The sequence below is a fragment of the Nyctereutes procyonoides genome, unplaced genomic scaffold (assembly GCF_905146905.1).
Source record: "Nyctereutes procyonoides isolate TBG_1078 unplaced genomic scaffold, NYPRO_anot_genome, whole genome shotgun sequence".
NCBI lineage: Eukaryota > Metazoa > Chordata > Mammalia > Carnivora > Canidae > Nyctereutes > Nyctereutes procyonoides.
The window spans coordinates 49,356,654-49,376,364 of record NW_026575125.1 but is presented as its reverse complement, the minus strand read 5'-3'; the positions used below and the strand labels follow the sequence as shown (position 1 = coordinate 49,376,364).

General features: G+C 36.1%; 1 protein-coding gene across 1 annotated transcript in view; it reads right to left on the bottom strand.

Moving 5' to 3' along the window:
- TEX11 (testis expressed 11) overlaps positions 1-19,711 on the bottom strand; it is a 360,742-nt gene that overhangs the window by 221,595 nt on the left and 119,436 nt on the right. Inside the window, exon 12 of the mRNA XM_055338036.1 lies at positions 17,239-17,317. Within this exon, the coding sequence (XP_055194011.1) occupies positions 17,239-17,317 (79 nt within the window). The remainder of the gene's footprint in view (positions 1-17,238; positions 17,318-19,711) is intronic.

The following is a 19,711-nucleotide window of genomic DNA, read 5'->3' as shown; positions in this document are numbered from 1 at the left end:
CCTTTCTTTCTTTTTCTTTCTCTTTTCCTTCTCTTTTTTCCTTGTTTTTTTCTTTTTCTTTTTTCTCTTTCTCTTTTCTTTCCTTCTCTCTCTTTCTCTCCTTTTCCCAATACAACTTGTTTTTGGCCACTCTGCACTGAGCAAAATGACTAGAAGGAAAACCTCACCTCAAAAGAAAGAATCAGAAACAGTCCTCTCTCCCACAGAGTTACAAAATCTGGATTACAATTCAATGTCAGAAAGCCAATTCAGAAGCACTATTATACAGCTATATATATACTAATATATACACTATTATACATTAAGGACTCACGAGACTTCATGACTGCAGAATTTAGATCCAATCAGGAAGAAATTAAAAATCAATTGAATGAGATGCAATCCAAACTAGAAGTCCTAACGACGAGGGTTAACGAGGTGGAAGAACGAGTGAGTGACATAGAAGACAAGTTGATGGCAAAGAGGGAAATTGAGGAAAAAAGAGACAGACAATGAAAAGACCAAGAAGACAGATTAAGGGAAATACATGACAGCCTAAGGAAGAAAAACCTACGTTTAATTGAGGTTCCCGAGGGCACCGAAAGGGACAGAGGGCCAGAATATGTATTTGAACAAATCCTAGCTGAAAGCTTTCCCAATCTGGGAAGGGAAACAGGCATTCAGATCCAGGAAATAGAGAGATCCCCCACTAAAATCAATAAAAACCGTTCAACACCTCGACATCTAATAGTGAAGCTTGAAATTCCAAAGATAAAGAGAAGATCCTTAAAGCAGCAAGAGACAAGAAGTCCCTGACTTTCATGGGGAGGAATATTAGGGTAATAGCAGACCTCTCCACAGAGACCTGGCAGGCCAGAAAGGGCTGGCAGGATATATTCAGGGTCCTAAATGAGAAGAACATGCAACCAAGAATCCTTTATCCAGCAAGGCTCTCATTCAAATGGAAGGAGGGATAAAGAGCTTCCAAGACAGGCAGGAACTGAAAGAATATGTGACCTCCAAACCAGCTCTGCAAGAAATTTTAAGGGGGACTCTTAAAATTCCCCTTTAAGAAGAAGTTCAGTGGAACAATCCACAAAAACAAGGACTGAATAGATATCACGATGACACTAAACTCATATCTGTCAATAGTAACTCTGAACGTGAACGGGCTTAATGACCCCATCAAAAGGCGCAGGGTTTCAGACTGGATAAAAAAGCAGGACCCATCTATTTGCTGTCTACAAGAGACTCATTTTAGACAGAAGGACACCTACAACCTGAAAATAAAAGGTTGGAGAACCATTTACCATTCAAATGGTTCTCAAAAGAAAGCAGGGGTAGCCATCCTTATATCAGATAAACTAAAATTTACCCCGAAGACAGTAGTGAGAGACGAAGAGGGACACTATATCATAGGATCTATCCAGCAAGAGGACTTAACAATCCTCAATATATATGCCCCGAATGTGGGAGCTGCCAAATACTTAAACGAATTATTAACCAAAGTGAAGAAATACTTAGATAATAATACATTATACTTGGTGACTTCAATCTAGCTCTTTCTACCCTCGATGGGTCTTCTAAACACAACATCTCCAAAGAAACGAGGGCTTTATTAAATGATACACTGGACCAGATAGATTTCACAGATATCTACAGAACTTTACATCCAAACTCAACTGAATACACATTCTTCTCAAGTGCACATGGAACTTTCTCCAGACTAGACCACATACTGGGTCACAAATCGGGTCTGAACCGATACCAAAAGATTGGGATCGTCCCCTGCATATTCTCAGACCATAACGCCTTGAAATTAGAACTCAATCACAAGAAGAAGTTTGGAAGGACCTCAAACACGTGGAGGTTAAGGACCATCCTGCTAAAAGATAAAAGGGTCAACCAGGAAATTAAGGAAGAATTAAAAAGATTCATGGAAACTAATGACAATGAAGATACAACTGTTCAAAATCTTTGGGATGCAGCAAAAGCAGTCCTGAGGGGGAAATACATCGCAATTCAAGCATCCATTCAAAAACTGGAAAGAACTCAAATACAAAAGCTAACCTTACACATAAAGGAGCTAGAGAAGAAGCAGCAAATCGACCCGACACCCAGCAGAAGAAGAGAGTTAATTAAAATTTGAGCAGAACTCAACGAAATTGAGACCAGAAGAACTGTGGAACAGATCAATAGAACCAGGAGTTGGTTCTTTGAAAGAATTAATAAGATAGATAAACCATTAGCCAACCTTATTAAAAAGAAGAGAGAGAAGACTCTAATTAATAAAATCATGAATGAGAAAGGAGAGATCACTACCAACACCAAGGAAATACAAACAATTTTAAAAATATATTATGAACAGCTCTACTCCAATGAATTAGGCAATCTAGAAGAAATGGACGCATTCCTGGAAAGACACAAACTACCAAAACTGGAACAGGAAGAAATAGAAAACCTGAACACGCCAATAACCAGGGAGGAAATTGAAGAAGTCATCAAAAACCTCCCAAGACACAAGAGTCCAGGGCCAGATGGCTTCCCAGGGGAATTCTATCAAACGTTTAAAGAAGAAATCATACCTATTCTACTAAAGCTGTTTGGAAAGATAGAAAGAGATGGAGTACTTCCAAATTCATTCTCTGAGGCCAGCATCACCTTAATTCCAAAACCAGACAAAGACCCCACCAAAAAGGAGAATTACAGGCCAATGTCCCAGATGAACATGGATGCAAAAATTCTCAACAAGATACTAGCCAAAGGATCCAACAACACATTAAGAAAATTATTCACCATGACCAAGTAGGATTTATCCCCGGGACACAAGGCTGGTTCAACACTCGTAAAACAATCAATGTGATTCATCATATCAGCAAGAGAAAAACGAAGAACCATATGATCCTCTCATTAGATGCAGAGAAAGCATTTGACAAAATACAGCATCCATTCCTGATCAAAACTCTTCAGAGTGTAGGGATAGAGGGAACTTTCCTCGACATCTTAAAAGCCATCTACGAAAAGCCCACAGCAAATATCATTCTCAATGGGGAAGCACTGGGAGCCTTTCCCCTAAGATCAGGAACAAGACAGGGATGTCCACTCTCACCACTGCTATTCAACATAGTATTGGAAGTCCTAGCCTCAGCAATCAGACAACAAAAAGACATTAAAGGCATTCAAATTGGCAAAGAAGAAGTCAAACTCTCCCTCTTCGCCAATGACATGATACTCTACATAGAAAACCCAAAAGCCTCCACCCCAAGATTGCTAGAACTCATACAGCAATTTGGTAGCGTGGCAGGATACAAATCAATGCCCAGAAATCAATGGCATTCCTATACACTAACAATGAGACTGAAGAAAGAGAAATTAAGGAGTCAATCCCATTTACAATTGCACCCAAAAGCATAAGATACCTAGGAATAAACCTAACCAAAGAGGTAAAGGATCTATACCCTAAAAACTACAGAACACTTCTGAAAGAAATTGAGGAAGACACAAAGAGATGGAAAAATATTCCATGCTCATGGATTGGCAAAATTAATATTGTGAAAATGTCAATGTTACCCAGGGCTATTTACACGTTTAATGCAATCCCTATCAAAATACCATGGATTTTCTTCAGAGACTTAGAACAAATTATTTTGAGATTTGTGTGGAATCAGAAAAGACCCCGAATAGCCAGGGGAATACTGAAAAAGAAAACCATAGCTGGGGGCATCACAATGCCAGATTTCAGGTTGTACTACAAAGCTGTGGTCATCAAGACAGTGTGGTACTGGCACAAAAACAGAAACATAGATCAATGGAACAGAATAGAGAACCCAGAAGGGACCCTGAACTTAATGGTCAACTAATATTCGATAAAGGAGGAAAGACTATCCACTGGAAGAAAGACAGTCTCTTCAATAAATGGTGCTGGGAACATTGGACATCCACATGCAGAAGAATGAAACTAGATCACTCTCCTGCACCATACACAAAGATAAACTCAAAATGGATGAAAGATCTAAATATGAGACAAGATTCCATCAAAATCCTAGAGGAGAACACAGGCAACACCCTTTTTGAACTTGGCCACAGTAACTTCTTGCAAGATACATCCATGAAAGCAAAAGAAACAAAAGCAAAAATGAACTATTGGGACTTCATCAAGATAAGAAGCTTTTGCACAGCAAAGGATACAGTCAACAAAACTCAAAGACAACCTACAGAATGGGAGAAGATATTTGCAAATAACCTATCAGATAAAGGACTAGTTTCCAAGATCTATAAAGAACTTATTAAACTCAACAGCAAAGAAACAAACAATCCAATCATGAAATGGGCAAAAGACATGAAGAGAAATCTCACAGAGGAAGACATAGACATGGCCAACATGCACATGAGAAAATGCTCTGCATCACTTGCCATCAGGGAAATACAAATCAAAAATGAGATACCACCTCACACCAGTGAGAATGGGGAAAATTAACAAGGCGGGAAACCACAAATGTTGGAGAGGATGCGGAGAAAAGGGAACCCTCTTACACTGTTGGTGGGAATGTGAACTGGTGCAGCCACTCTGGAAAACTGTGTGGAGGTTCCTCAAAGAGTTAAAATAGCCCTCCCTACGACCCAGCAATTGCACTGTTAGGGATTTACCCCAAAGATTCAGATGCAATGAAACGCCGGGACACCTGCACCCCGATGTTTCTAGCAGCAATGTCCACAATAGCCAAACTGTGGAAGGAGCCTCGGTGCCCATCGAAAGATGAGTGGATAAAGAAGATGTGGTTTATGTATACAATGGAATATTACTCAGCCATTAGAAACGACGAATACCCACCATTTGCTTCAACGTGGATGGAACTGGAGGGTATTATGCTGAGTGAAGTAAGTCAATCGGAGAAAGACAAACAGTGTATGTTCTCATTCATCTGGGGAATATGAATAATAGTGAAAGGGAATATAAGGGAAGGGAGAAGAAATGTGTGGGAAATATCAGAAAGGGAGACAGAGCATAAAGACTTCTAACTCTGGGAAATGAACTAGGGGTGGTGGAGGGGGAGGAGGGCGGGGGGTGGGGTGAATGGGTGACGGGCACTGAGGGGGACACTTGACGGGATGAGCACTGGTGTTATTCTGTATGTTGGTAAACTGAACACCAATAAAAATTAATTTATTGAATAAAAATAAAGTGTTGTGGTGCGAAAAATTTTTTTATTATACTCATGGTATGTTTATAGAATAAAAAATAAAACATAAAAATTTTGAAAAGAAAGAAAGCTCAATGTGAGAAGACAGTAATAGTAACTCAGTTGTTGTAAAGAGTTCAGGATCCCTGGGTTTACAGATGAGACTACTGAGCCATAGAGGTTTTCAATAAATTACAGAAGTATTTGATAAATTACAGAAAACTAAAGGGGTGATGAAGACTGAAGAAGGAAAACTTTGAGATATATATATATATATATCTCAAAGCTATATAATATACAATATTTATACAAAGTTATATAATAATGTACAATAATATATAAATATTATACAATATAATATTGCATAGTATTTTGTATAATATATAATGTATAATATTATATTATATATAATGTATATTATATAATATATATTATTTTTGTATATATCTCAAAGATATATAATATATATATATTTTTTTTTTAAACAAAGAGAGCAATAGACTCCCAAACGTGGCTACTCAACATGAGGTCCACAGACAAACAGCAACAGCATCACATGGAAAGCTTATTAGTAATGTAGATCTCAAGTTTCATCCCAGACCTATTGAATTAGAATCTCTATCTTCACAAGGTCTTGAGCTAATCACATGTACATTAAAGTCCGAGCAGCATTAACATAAAACAGCAAGGATTTGTTCAGAAAAAGGCATGCCAAATTAATCTTATTTTATCTTTTGATAAGTTTACTTAAATGATAAAGTCAGAGAGTAAATAGATATAATCTAACAATTTCAGGATAACGACTCATAATAAGACTATCAAGCCATCTCATTGCTTTTCTACAATTTAAAGCATATGGTCTTCCCACACATTACCACGATCTCATAAGTGTGTAACCTAGAATTGTCTGCACATTAACTTCTAATGAAGCTTGACTATTAAAAGGTAAAATTTTTAAAAAGGCCATTTAAGAGACATGGTATTTCCATCCATCCATCAGTGTGTTCAAAATTTTATCTTTGCATCAAGGTGCATCATTTTCTAATGTACTACATTCTAACAGTTAATGTTCTACACACTTAGCTTTTATTTCTAAAATAAACTTCTCTATATAAAACATATTTATGCTTTTGCTATAAAACTATTATCATTGTCCATTATATAATATTGTCCATTATATAATAAATAAAATGCTACATTCCTAAATATGACTATATTATATCTTAGAGCCAAATACGTTTTGGAGTAAGTCATTTTTATTTTTTAATGTTAAGTCTATGGGAAAATACTATTTGCTATATCAAATTTCTCTAAACAGAACTTTTCAGGAATTCACTTAATGTGTAGAATTGAGCAAGCTCTAAAACATTTTACTGTAATATTCAAAAGTGAGTTCAAAGCAGTACAAAAGGAAGGGTCTCAGCCAAACCCTTCTGAACTCCCTATACTGTCTATAGATGCCAATTATGCAACATAAATAAGTAAAATAGACTATAAGGAAAAGCAACTGCCAGATATATAATGCAACTTTATTATTAACTGAACAATGGTAAGGCATTGTTAGCATAGTACAAACAAGAAAATAGAAGCTATACTTTATTTTTTTTTAAGATTTTTTTTTTTTATTCATGAGAGACAGATACAGAGAGAGAGGCAGAGACACAGGCAGAGGGAGAAGCAGGTTCCTCGCAGGGAGCCTGATGCAGGACTCAATCCCGGATCCCGGGATCATGCCCTGAGCCGAAGGCAGACACTCAACCGCTGAGCCACCCAGGCGTCCCTAGAAGCTATACTTTAAATTTAAAATTTAAAAGTAAAAATACTTAATTTATCAACTCTTCCTTTTGAAACTGATTTCTCTGTTGATTGGGAAATAGAAACCTGAAACTCTTCTATACCAATATGTCAATAGCCACATGGGCTGACAGGGAAAAAGTAGATGCCTACATGAAAATTCAGGTACTGCTATCAAGAGATGTCAGAAAGTAGAATGAATGAATGACATCTGACCAAAAGCAATTAATGTCCATTACATCTGATATGCCTAAGTTGTCTAGCATTCAATACCATATTATAGTACAGTTCAATTTGTAGTTCTTCATTCACATTAATTGAAAAAGGCAAAATAAATAGCTTTTCATTATCATAATGTTGGAAATGAGAAAACATTTTAAGAATTCAATCTGTGAATATGTAGTTTAGGTAATCACTTCTATCTCTGGAAGCCAATTTCAGCATAGAGAAGTAAGTCAGATTATTCTTTGCCAATGAGTTACCCAAAGAAATTACTTCACTAAGAACATATGAATTACAATTTACATTTGTGTAATTACTTATGAATGCATTTCAGAGAGAGAGATTCAGAGTGTTTACATGAGTTGTCAACAGTTACCCAAGAGGTCAAGTCTTTGAGCTGAGGCAGAAATTTTCTCGTGGATGACACGAACAAGTTGAATTCTTTCAAACAGTTCAAAAAACATCTCTTTAGCACCTTGTCTTGAATACTGGGCTGTATCATACAGATCTCCCCTTCAGGACTGAAGTGTTTATTTCCAGATTGCTCTTTAGAAATTACCCTGAAGAGGGGCACCTGGGTGGCTGAGTTGGCTAAGCGTCTGCTTTGGGCTCAGGTCATGATCCCAGGGTCCTGGAATCGAGCACCCCATCTAGCTCCCTGCTCAGCAGGGGGTTTACTTTTCCCTCTCCCTCTGCCTGCCACCTGCCCTACTTGTGCACTCTCTTGTGCTCTCTCTCTAATAAATAAAATAAAATCTTTTCTAAAAACTAGAAATTACCCTAAATAAAGAGAGCCATCTCACGCAAGCTTATGCCCCCTTTCTAGGGCAGCTGGTATCCAAGACTAGTCAACACTGGGTTATAAGACATGGCCATCTTATTCTAACCAAGAATAATTCTAAAGGACCATCCCAGCCAGAGTTCTTGGTGAGGTAAGCTGAGGCCTTGTGACTTTACATTAGCCCAATTTCTCCCTTTATCTAGTCCAGCCTCCTTTTCTTCCCCTCATAGGTATTAATCCTAAGAGCACCCCTTAATAAACTATCTTCACCTACACACAATCTTAAGTTTGCCTCCAGGGCAACCCAACCTTTGACAGCACCTCATCCAATAAGCCCCCTAACCTCCAAGAAATAGATGCAACTACTGTATTATGCGTAAAATTTACCCAACAAAGCAATAATACCTGTTGAAGCCACAAAAGAATATCCATCCATTCATATGTTTCAGTTTTAGCTTTTTAGCACAAAGTGCTTCCTGGTAAATTATACAATTAATAGACATCTTATACTCTTAAAAAAGACCTCAACTTTGTATTTAAATTTCAAATCAAGATTTATTTTAATAACTAGCCACTGCAGAAACATCTTCTGTAGTCACATAAATTATGTTGACCAATCAACATTACATTTGTAAAACACAGGAACTGTGTTCAAAAGTTCTGTCATATCAAAATTCTCATTGACACCACAAATAAATACGCTTTACTGGGCAGTATTACTTCTGCCTGTGCAAGAACAACAAAAAACAAATAACCCTTTTAAAGCAACCTGTCCAATAAATTACCAACCATATCTTCAATGTGCCAACCAACAGTGTTTCAGATTAGATTTGCATTTGAAACTTAATATATTTCATGCCTCTCTCAATAGACACTCTTTTGTAAACTGTCATCTGTAAAACTGTTTGACTCCTGGGCAATCTTTTTCCTTAATATATAACATAAAATTGCATTTTATAACAGGATTGCTTATTTTATTCAGTAAGTTTTCATATCACTTTTCTGTACACTAGCCATAGTTTCTACTTTATATTGTGTTATAATGAGCTTGTAAGTTGTATTCATTAGACACATTAGACACATTGTATATTAAACACACCAGAATCTTTTATTTCCATCACAAAGAAATTTGTTCTCTCTTATTTTTTGAAATGCCCTCTCAGTCTTGCTTACATTCTCTCACTTTTAAAAGAGATGTGGGTGCATAAACATTTACTTTCCTCTTATATCTGCTATAAGAATAACAACAACACAAAAAAAGACAAGTGACAACTTGACACACAAAAAATAAGGTAGAAAATAAGGAAGCGTGTGGACTATGTCTAACTGGAGAATACATGCTCCATGTCTAAAGGTAGCAATGGCCACTTAGCTCCAAATAATTGCTGCTCAGTGGGAATACTGACCAAGTGTTCCCAGATTTTTCAATTTTTTTGAGAACTCAGAAATTCAGATTTTTATTTAAAATAGTTAAATGTTGGCACTTAATTCATCCCTATGAAACACATTTCTGGACATATCCAGCTCATGGTCCACTTATGTGCAAACTGTTTGCTATGCAATAAATTCCTTTAGAATGTAGAACTGATGAAAAAAGTTTGTCAGGTTTAAAGATAGTATTCAAGAAATGAGGGACCAAAAAACACCTATGAGATATATATAAAATAATAAAATAACAAAAAATCTTTCCTTTTAAGTAATTTATTTAAATGTAAATGCATGAAACTCCAATCACAAGGCAGAGATTGGAAGAATGGATAAACAGAATCCAATGATATACTGTTCAGAGGAGACACTTTAGATTCAAAGACACAAATAGGTAGAAAGTTAAATGATGGAAAAAGATATTCCATGCAAATAGTAACCAAAAGTGAGCAGGGGTGGTTATAATAGTATCAGACAAAATTGACTTTAAATCAAAACAAGGTACAAAAGACAAAGAAGGACATTGTGTATTAGTTAAAAATCCAATAAAGCAAGAAGATATAACAATTTACATCTTTAAAATAACATCTGGGACACCTGGGTGGCTCAGTGGTTAAGCGTCTGCCTTTGGCTCAGGGTGTGATCCTGGAGTCCCCGGATCGAGTCCCACATCGGGCTCCCTGCATGGAGCCTGCTTCTCCCTCTGCCTATGTCTCTGCCTCTCTCTCTCTCTCTCTCTCTCTTTCATGAATAAATAAATAAAATCTTTTAAAAAATAAAGATAACATCTTTACATAAAGATATAAATATTTACATACTTAATATTTACATACTTAGTAATAGACCATCAATTTAAGACAACTGAAGGTAAAACATCACTCAAAGATAGTGGGACACTTCAAGATCTCCTCTCAAAAATGGGTAGAACAACCAGAAAGAAGTAAGAAATATAAGACTTTAACAACACAATAAACCAACAGGCATATTATAGCACATTCTAACAGAATACACATTCTTCTCAAGTGCATATGGAATATTTTCCAGGATAGACCATATGTTAGGCCACAAATTTAGTCTCAACGGATGTATTTATTTATTTGTTTGTTTGTTATTTGTTTGTTTTTACACAGAGAGAGAGACAGAGAGAGCAAGAGGAGGGCAGTGGGGAAAGGGAGAGAAAGAATCTTAAGAAGGCTACATGCCCACTACAGAGCATGACATGGGGCTCTACCTCACGACCCTGAGGATCATGACCTGAGTCGAAATCAGGAGTCAGAAACTCAACTGACTGTGTCACCCAGGTGTCCCTCAATAGATTTTAAAAGATAGACATCATACAGAGTATCTTTTCTGATGACAAAAGTCTAAAGTTACAAATCAGTAACAGAAGAAAAGCTGAAAAACTGAAAAAATTTAGGATTTGTAGAAATTAAACAATACAGTTAACCAATGAAATGAAGAAATCACAGGGGAAATTAGAAAAAACTTAAGACAATGAAAATGAAAATACAACCTATCAAAACTTACAGTAAACAGAAAAAAGTCATGCTAAGGGATGAATTTATATCATAAATGCTTACATTCAATAACAAAAAAGATCTCAAATCAACAACCCAATTTACAACTAAAAGTAATAGGAAAAAGAAGAAACTAACTACAAAACTACCAGAAGGAAGGAAATTACAAAATTATAGCAGAAATAAATGAAATAGGGGGTGCCTGGGTGACTCAGGCCGTTAAGTGCCTGCCTTTGGCTCAGGTCATGGTCTCAGGGTCCTGGAATTGAGCCCTGAGTCAGGCTCCCTACTCAGTGGGGAGTCTGCTTCTCCCTCTGCCTCTCCTCCTGCTCCTGCTCTTTCTCTCTCAAATAAATAAATAAAATCTTTTTTTAAAAAGGAAATAAATGGAGACTAGAAAAACAATAGAAAAAAAATCAATGAAATGAAGAGTTGGGGTTTTTGAAAAGGTAAACAAAAGTGACAAATCTTTAACTAGATTAAGAAAAACAGTAAAGGAATTAAATCAGAAATGAAAAAAAAAAGACATTACAACCTCAGAAATTAAAAGAATTTTAAGGGACTACCACGAAAACTTACATACCAAACTGAATAACCTAAAAGAAATGCATGAATTCCTAAAAATCTACCAAGCCTGAATCATTAAGAAATAGAAAACCTGGGCAGCCCGGTGGCTCAGCGGTTTAGCGCCGCCTTCAGCCCAGGGCCTGATCCTGGAAACCCAGGATCAAGTCCCACGTCGGGCTCCCTGCATGGAGCCTGCTTCTCCCTCTGCCTGTGTCTCTGCCTCTCTCTCTCTCTGTCTCTCTCTCATGAATAAGTAAAACCTTTTTTTAAAAAAAGAAAGAAATAGAAAACCTTACATACCTATAACTAGCAAAGATGTTGAGGCAGTAATAAAAAAATCTTCCAACGAAGAAAAGCTCAGGATCAGATGTCTTTACTCTCAAATTCTACTAAATATTTAAAGAATAAATGCCAGTCCTTCTTAAATTCCTCCAAAAAACTGGAGAGAAGGGGACACTCTGAAACTTATTTATGAAGCCAGTATTACCCTGATATCAAAAAAATAACAAAAGAATACCAATGGCATTTTCTTTTACAGAAGTAGAACAAGAATCCTAAAATTTATATAGAACCACAAATGACCCTGAATAGCCAAAGCAATCTTGAGAAAGAAGAATAAAGCTGGAGGTATCATGCTCCTGGATCTCACACTATACTACAAAGATACAATAATCAAAATAGTATGATACTGGTATGAAAACACACACATAGATCAATGGAATAGAATAAACAGCCCAGAAATAAACCCACACATATATATCATCCTCAGTGGGGAAAAAAACTGAGAGCTTTTCCTCTATGGTCAGGAACAAGACAGGGATGTCCGCTCTCACCATTGTTATTTAACACAGTACTGGAAGTCCTAGCCTCAATAATCAGACACCAGAAAGAAATAAAAGGCATCCAAATCATCAAGAAAGATGTCAAACTTTCACTATTTGTAGATAACATGATTCTCTACGTAGAACACCTGAAAGACTCTACCAAAAAATTGCTAGAACTGATACACAAATTCAACAAAGTTGCAGGATATAAAATCAACCTAGAGAAATCTGTATGCATTCCTATACACCTGTAAGCTGCATTCCTATACACCAATAATGAAGAAGCAGAAAGAAAAAACAAGGGATCAATCCCATTTACAATTGCACCAAAAACTTTAAGATACCTAGGAATAAACCTAGACAAAGAGGTAAAAGATCTATACCCTGAAAAAGATAAAACCTGATGAAAGAAATTGAAGATGACACAAAGAAATGGAATCTATGCTCATGGATCGGAAAACAGTGTTCAAATTTCTACATTACCCAAAGCAATCTACACATTTAATGCCATCCTTATTAAAATTCCAACAATATTTCTCACAGAGTTAGAACAAACAATCCTAAAATTTGTATGGAACCACCAAAGACTGCAAATAGCCAAAGCAATCTTGATAGAGAAAAACAAAGCTGGAAGCATCATGATTCCAGACATCAAGTTATATTACAAAGCTATAGTGATCAGGACAGTATAGTATTGGCACAAAAACAGACACTTAGATCAATGGAACAGGACAGAAAACCCAGAAATGAACCCACAACTATATGGCCAATTAATCTTCAACAAAGCAGCAAAGGATATCCAATGGAAAAAAGACAATCTCTTCAACAAATGGTGTTGGGAAAAATGAACAGCAACATGTAGAAGAATGAAACTGGATGACTTTCTCAGATCATATACAAAAATAAATTCAAAATGGATGAATGACCTAAGTGTAAAACAGAACGATCAACATCCTAGAGGAGAACACAGATGGCAAACTCTTTGGGCACATGTACCCCCATGTTTATAGCAGCATTATCAACAATAGCTAAATTTTTTAAAAAGACTTTATTTATTTATTCATTAGAGAGTCAAAGACATAGGCAGAGGGAGAAACAGGCTCCCCACCATGGGGAGCTGATGTGGGACTCTATCCCAGGACCCCAGGATCATGACCTGAGCCAAAGGCAGATGCTCAATCACTGAGCCACCCAGGTGCCCCAACAATAGCTAAATTATGGAAAGAACCCAAATGTCCATCAAGTGATGAGTGGATTAAAGAAGATGTGTTATATATATACACACACACAATGGAATATTACCCAGCCATAAAAAAGAATGAAATATTGCCATTTCCAAAGATGTAGATGGAGAATTGAGTATTATACAAGTGAAGTAAGTCAGAGAAAGACAAATACCATGATTTCACTTGCATGTGGAATTTAAGAAACAAAACAAATGAATGTATGAGAAGGGGGGAAAAAAAGAGGGGAAAGCAAAACATAAGAGACTCCTAACAATAGAGAACAAACTCGGGGTTGATGAAGGGGAGGTGGGCAGGGGATGGGCTAAATGGGTGATGAGTATTAAAGAGGGCATTTGTTGTGCTGAGTACCGGGTGTTGTGTGTAATTGATGAGTTACTGAATTCTACTCCTGAAACCAATATTACACTACATGTTAACTAGAGTTTAAATAAAAATTTGAAGAAAAAATTAGAAGAAAAAGAAACTGCATGGTCCAGAAATCTAAAACATATACTATCATGTCCTTTAAGAGAAAGTTTGCTTCTGTGAGTGAGATGAAGACAGGTGGAATGCCCACAAAATCTGAAGATAACATAAACTGGGAAGAGTAGTTAAGAACACTATATGACAGAATCAAAATTCACAGGATTAGAACTGAAAAAAAACATGCTATAAAAATTAGATTGAAACTTAATAGCTTATAGAATATATGTGGGATAGGGACGCCTGGGTGGCTCAATGGTTGAGCGTCTGCCTTCAGCCCAGGGCATGACCCTGGGGTCCCAGGATCGAGTCCCGCATCAGGCTCCCTGCATGGAGCCTGCTTCTCTCTCTGCCTGTCTCTCTCTCTCTCTCTCTCTCTCTCTCTCTCTCATGAATAAATAAAATCTTTAAAAAATATTTATGTGGAATAATAGAAAATATATATTGATCTCTGCCCCCAGTTCCTAGCACAGAGATATAAAACCCTTGTCATTTCCTAAGTAATAAGACACTAAGAACATCTCTTGTTCCAATATTTGTTTTTTACCTCATCCCTGACACAGAGCTCCTAAAACTCCTATAAATTCAGCATCTTTCATTCTATTGAGGTTACTCTGGGTGGCTTCTGGATGGGGGCTTATCACCCGAAAGATTAAGCCATGATTAGAAGCTTAGAATTTTTAGCTCTACCTCAAATCCTCCAGAGTGGGGAGAGGGACTGGAAATAGTATTAATAATTGATCATGCTTACATATAGAGGTCTCTATGGAAACTCCAAAAATGCAGAGTCCAGAGAGTTTTCAGGTTAGTAAACACATTTATAGCAGGAGGGTAATACACCCCAACTCCATATGCACTGAAGTGCCTGTGCACAAAATTCTCCCAGACCTTGCCCTATGTATCTCTTCATCTGGCTATTCATATGTATCCTTTATCATATCCCTCAATAAACTGGTAAATATAAGTTAAGTGTTTCCCTGAGTTTTGTGAGCCATTCTTTTTTTTTTTAAGATTTCATTTATTTTTTCATGAGAGACAGAGAGAGAGAGGCAGAGACAGAAGCAGGCTCCATGCAGTGAGCCTGATGTGGGACTCGATCCCGGGACTCCAGGACCACGCCCTGGGCTGAAGGCAGTGCTAAACCACTGAGCCACCCGGGCTGCCCTTTGTGAGCCATTCTAACAAACTAATTGAACCTGAGGAGGGAGGTGTTAGAACCTCTCTGATATATATATATATATATATATATATATATATATATATATATATATATCCAGTTGGTCAAAAACAGATGATAACCTAGGCTTGCAACTGGCTTCTGAAGTATGTGGGGAGGGGGCAGTCTTGTGAGACCAAGCCCTTAACCTGTGGGATCTGATGCTATTCGCCAGGTAGATAGTGTCAGAATTGAGTTGAATTGTAGGACACCCAACTAGTGTCACAGATAACTGCTTGGTGTGGGGGAAAACCTCCACATATTTAGTGACAAGAAATGTTTTGTGTAAGTAGTAAAGGAGACTCACAGAGAAAAAATCCACATGAGAAAAACACAGAACAGGAAAGAACTAGTTTTCCTTATAGTGTGGCCATTGGGTACTTATTCAATCATAAAAGTAAAGGACATGGAATTCAGAGATAAGAGCAACTGATATTGCAAACACCTAATATTCTAAGCCCAGTAAATTCACTATGTGTTGTGGTTGTGAGAAAAGAGCTAATCTTAACACTGGCTTCATTAAAAGAAACAGGCTCCGGAACAGGGCTGCTCAGTTGAACTTCCTATGATAACGGAATTGTCCTCTATCTGCACTGTTTAGTATGCTATAGCCATTCACCACACGTGGCCAATGAGACCTAATACATCTAGGGTGACTAAGGGACTAAATTTTTTTATTTTGCTTAATTTTAGCTAGTTTAAATTTAAATAGCTGTATGTGGCTAGTTGCTACAATATTGGATAGTGCAGGTTTAGAACATTTAAAAAATGAAAAGTAGATACTCTTGGTTAGACCACATCTGTAGTATTGTGTTCATTTCCAGTTACCATACTTATGAACTAGAAGTGATCAGACTAATGAACAACGTTAGGATGAAGTGGGGAAGAACTGTAAAATAAAAGATTTTGATGTTACCACATGGCAGAACTAGCCTTAGAAATTACTGGAAAATGTGTATCAATTGTATGTAAGAAAAAATTTTGTGCTTCAGCTTTGTAGAAACATAATAATAATTATTATAATTGTAAGGGATGCCTGGGTGGCTCAGTGGTTGAGCCATCTGCCTTCGGCTCAGGGCATGATCCTGGGGTCCTGGGATCGAGTTCTGAATCAGGCTCCCCACAGGGAGCCTGCCTCTCCCTCTGCCTATGTCTCTGTCAGAGAGCTCTCTCTGTCTTTCATGAATAAACAAAATCTTTTAAAAAAATAGACATTTTGATTGTTTCCACAGTAAAGCATTAAGCATAATGCTGCTATGAACATCACATGTGTTTTATGGACACACCTTTCCTATTTAACTCAGGAGTGGAATTGTTGGGTCATAAGGTAACTCTATTTAACTTATTGAGGAACTAAGAGACTGTTTCCAAAGCAGCTGCACAATTTTACATTCCCACCATTAGTGTTATGAAGGTTACAATTTCTCTACATCCTTGCCAACATCTGTTATCTGTCTTTTTGAATATAGCCATCATAGTGGGTGCAAAGTGGTTTCTCATTGTGGTTTTGATTTGTACTTCCTTGATGGCTAATGATGTTGAGCATCTTTTCAAGTACTTATTCCCTAGTAATTCTGATGCATACTGAAGTCTGGGAACCATTAAGAGGTCTGTAAATACTTGAAAGTCCCTTTTGACATTAATAATCCCATAAAAAGAGAGCCAGAGAGATGTATTACTCATAGAACTGCACTTGCTCATGCCTTCCTGTTCTACATGACATTGCCCTGTAGGTTAACTTAGGCCTAACTCCTATTTTATACAGCCCTGACTACCTTATTCCTTTCTCATTTTATTTTTCAAATTTTAAGGTAAATTTTAAAATTAACTTGACTATTGACTATTTAAATCATTAAGTAAGCAATTCCATCTTCTAATTTGATCAGCACAATGGCCGATGTGGTGCTCTGTGAATACAGATGGATATAAATAGATATATTCAATATATATCAATGAAAACCTTTGAAAAAAAGAAAATATTTAAAAATATGTCTTTAGAGAAAAGAAAACTAATTCTACTGTACCTTTCATGATCCATCAGCAGTTTAGCAACATTCAGACAAAAGTCTAGAGACATGTCAAGATGTAATATTTCCATGACAGCTAAAAAAGATTAAAAATGAAATAATCATATCAGTTTCATTTCTGAGGAAGCTTAGCAATTTTCAATACTTTCCCTCTGTCCAAAATCAACTTTCTAAACATTTTCCATATACCATGCCATATACCTAATAATTTATCAAAATCTTTTTATAAAATAGTAACATCAAATGCAAGAATGTAGTGAAACAGGTACTCTTCTATGGATGGCATAGTAACTTCGTACAATATTTTTGAAAAGCAACTTGGCAATACTGTATGCTAAGAACACAGTGGTTAAAAGCTTGATACCTGAAGTCAGATAGACATATTTGAAACCCACCTGCCACCTATATGGCTACAGGGAAGTTACTAGTTTTTCTGTGCCTTTGTTGCGTCATCTGTAAAATGGGAATATATCACTAATCTCTTAGGTTTGTTGAGAGGGTTACATGAGATAATGAATGTAAATTACATAGCAAAGTACCTAGCACTTAGTAAGCATTCAATAAATGACAGCTACTGTTATTATTACATATTCCCTCTACTGCAAAAAGTGTACTTCTGAAAAGTCATCTGCAATAATGGAAAATGTCTATAAGCAAATATATTAAAATTAGTAGATTATAATAATAATAAAAAGGAAATATATTCTTGAGTGTCCACTATAAGCAGGTGATAAACTATTACAAAAACCATTAAAAGTGTTGAATATGAAATAACACAGAAAAAGTAAATATGTTCTAGTATGAAAAATGTTTCTAAGATTAGGAAGTGAAAAATCAGAAAATAAAGCCTGAATGTACTATATGGTCAAAATTCTATAAAACAAACAAATTTAACCAAAATAGAGAAAATGTTGAAAATAAATTATCAAGCTGCTAGAAAAAGACTGTGTTCAGACTATTCATTTACCAAATACCTAAGGAGTATATTCTGTGTGCCAGGACTATGCTTGCTGTTAAGAACCCAGCAGTGAACAAGATACACAAAAATCCCTATTGTCAAGGAACTTATATTCCAGTGAATGGTGAGACTATGGATATTTCTAATATTTTCCAAAAGTTTCCTTAAGGGGTTCCTTGCTACCCTTTCATAATAAAAAAAAATTTCTGTATATTTTTTTTCACATTTTTCTACCACAAAAAATACCAGTGAAATTCTAATGCCAGCAGTTAAATTGACCATTCTAAGATTAAAGTACTTCCCACTAGCAAAGAAATGAACAGACTACAAAAATGCAAGCCTCATACATTCTCTCAATACAACAAAATAAAAGATAATATTTTAAGGTATAGAAAATGTGGAATCAGGGAAGTGTCCTAATTTGTAATCTGACATTGTGACTTCATTACTCTGAATATCAAGAGACTAGATTAAATAAAAACAATATGGCCGTAAAGAATAATTTCATTTTAAACTCTGCTTTTTATCTGCATTTTGATAAATATTGTAATGGGGGATTCTAATCTAAAATTAATGAACTTTAAAGTAGGTGACTCCATAATCCCTCTGCTCTTCCTATATTGTATTGGTTTGAGTTAAGCCTATTCCTCTAATTGGTTAGTTGGTTTATTCACCCCCATATTGACATGTGGAGTCACCTCCACATTTATATTTATATATAATATAAATTATATAAAAGTGGAGCTGTCTTCCTGGTTCCTAACATTTTTCAACTTGTGTATACTGAGATGATATTGCTACCTAGAGATACAGAATCCTCTATATATTTAAGATTCTAAGGTCTTTTACTGATTAGCTAAAATTCTAGAGGTCACAAAGTTTCAAAAGTACTAAATTAGCACTAAATTTAGAGCTACTACCAAATTTGATTACTATCCTATTTATTAAAAAGTGTTATTACTGGGCAGCCCGGGTGGCTCAGCAGTTTAGCGCCTTTAGCCAAGGGCCTGATCCTAGAGACCCAGGATAGAGTCCCACGTCAGGCTCCCTGCATGGAGCCTGCTTCTCCCTCTGCCTGTGTCTCTGCCTCTCTCTCTCTCTGTGCGTCTCTCATGAATAAATAAATAAAATCTTTAAAAAAATTGTTATTACTTATGAAATAGTTATACTAGCATATAATTTTATATAGTAAAAATAAAAATAATGCAGCTCTGTAATGCAACTATATTTTTATATTACAAAAATAAAGCATATGCATATCAAAAGAATTTATATTATTTTTATGGCTAAACATAATTGAAATACTGTTAAGGGGCCAGTGTGCATAGAGAGACTTTTTGTAGTAGTAACAATAATAATAATAGCTACAATAATAGGTAACAGGTTTGGCACACTAAATATGCACCAGGCATGCTGCTAAATGCCTTATATACATTTTCTCAAGGATTCTCAAAATAACACAATGAAGTAGACATTTTTTTTAAATCTTTTAATTTTTTTATTTAAATTCAA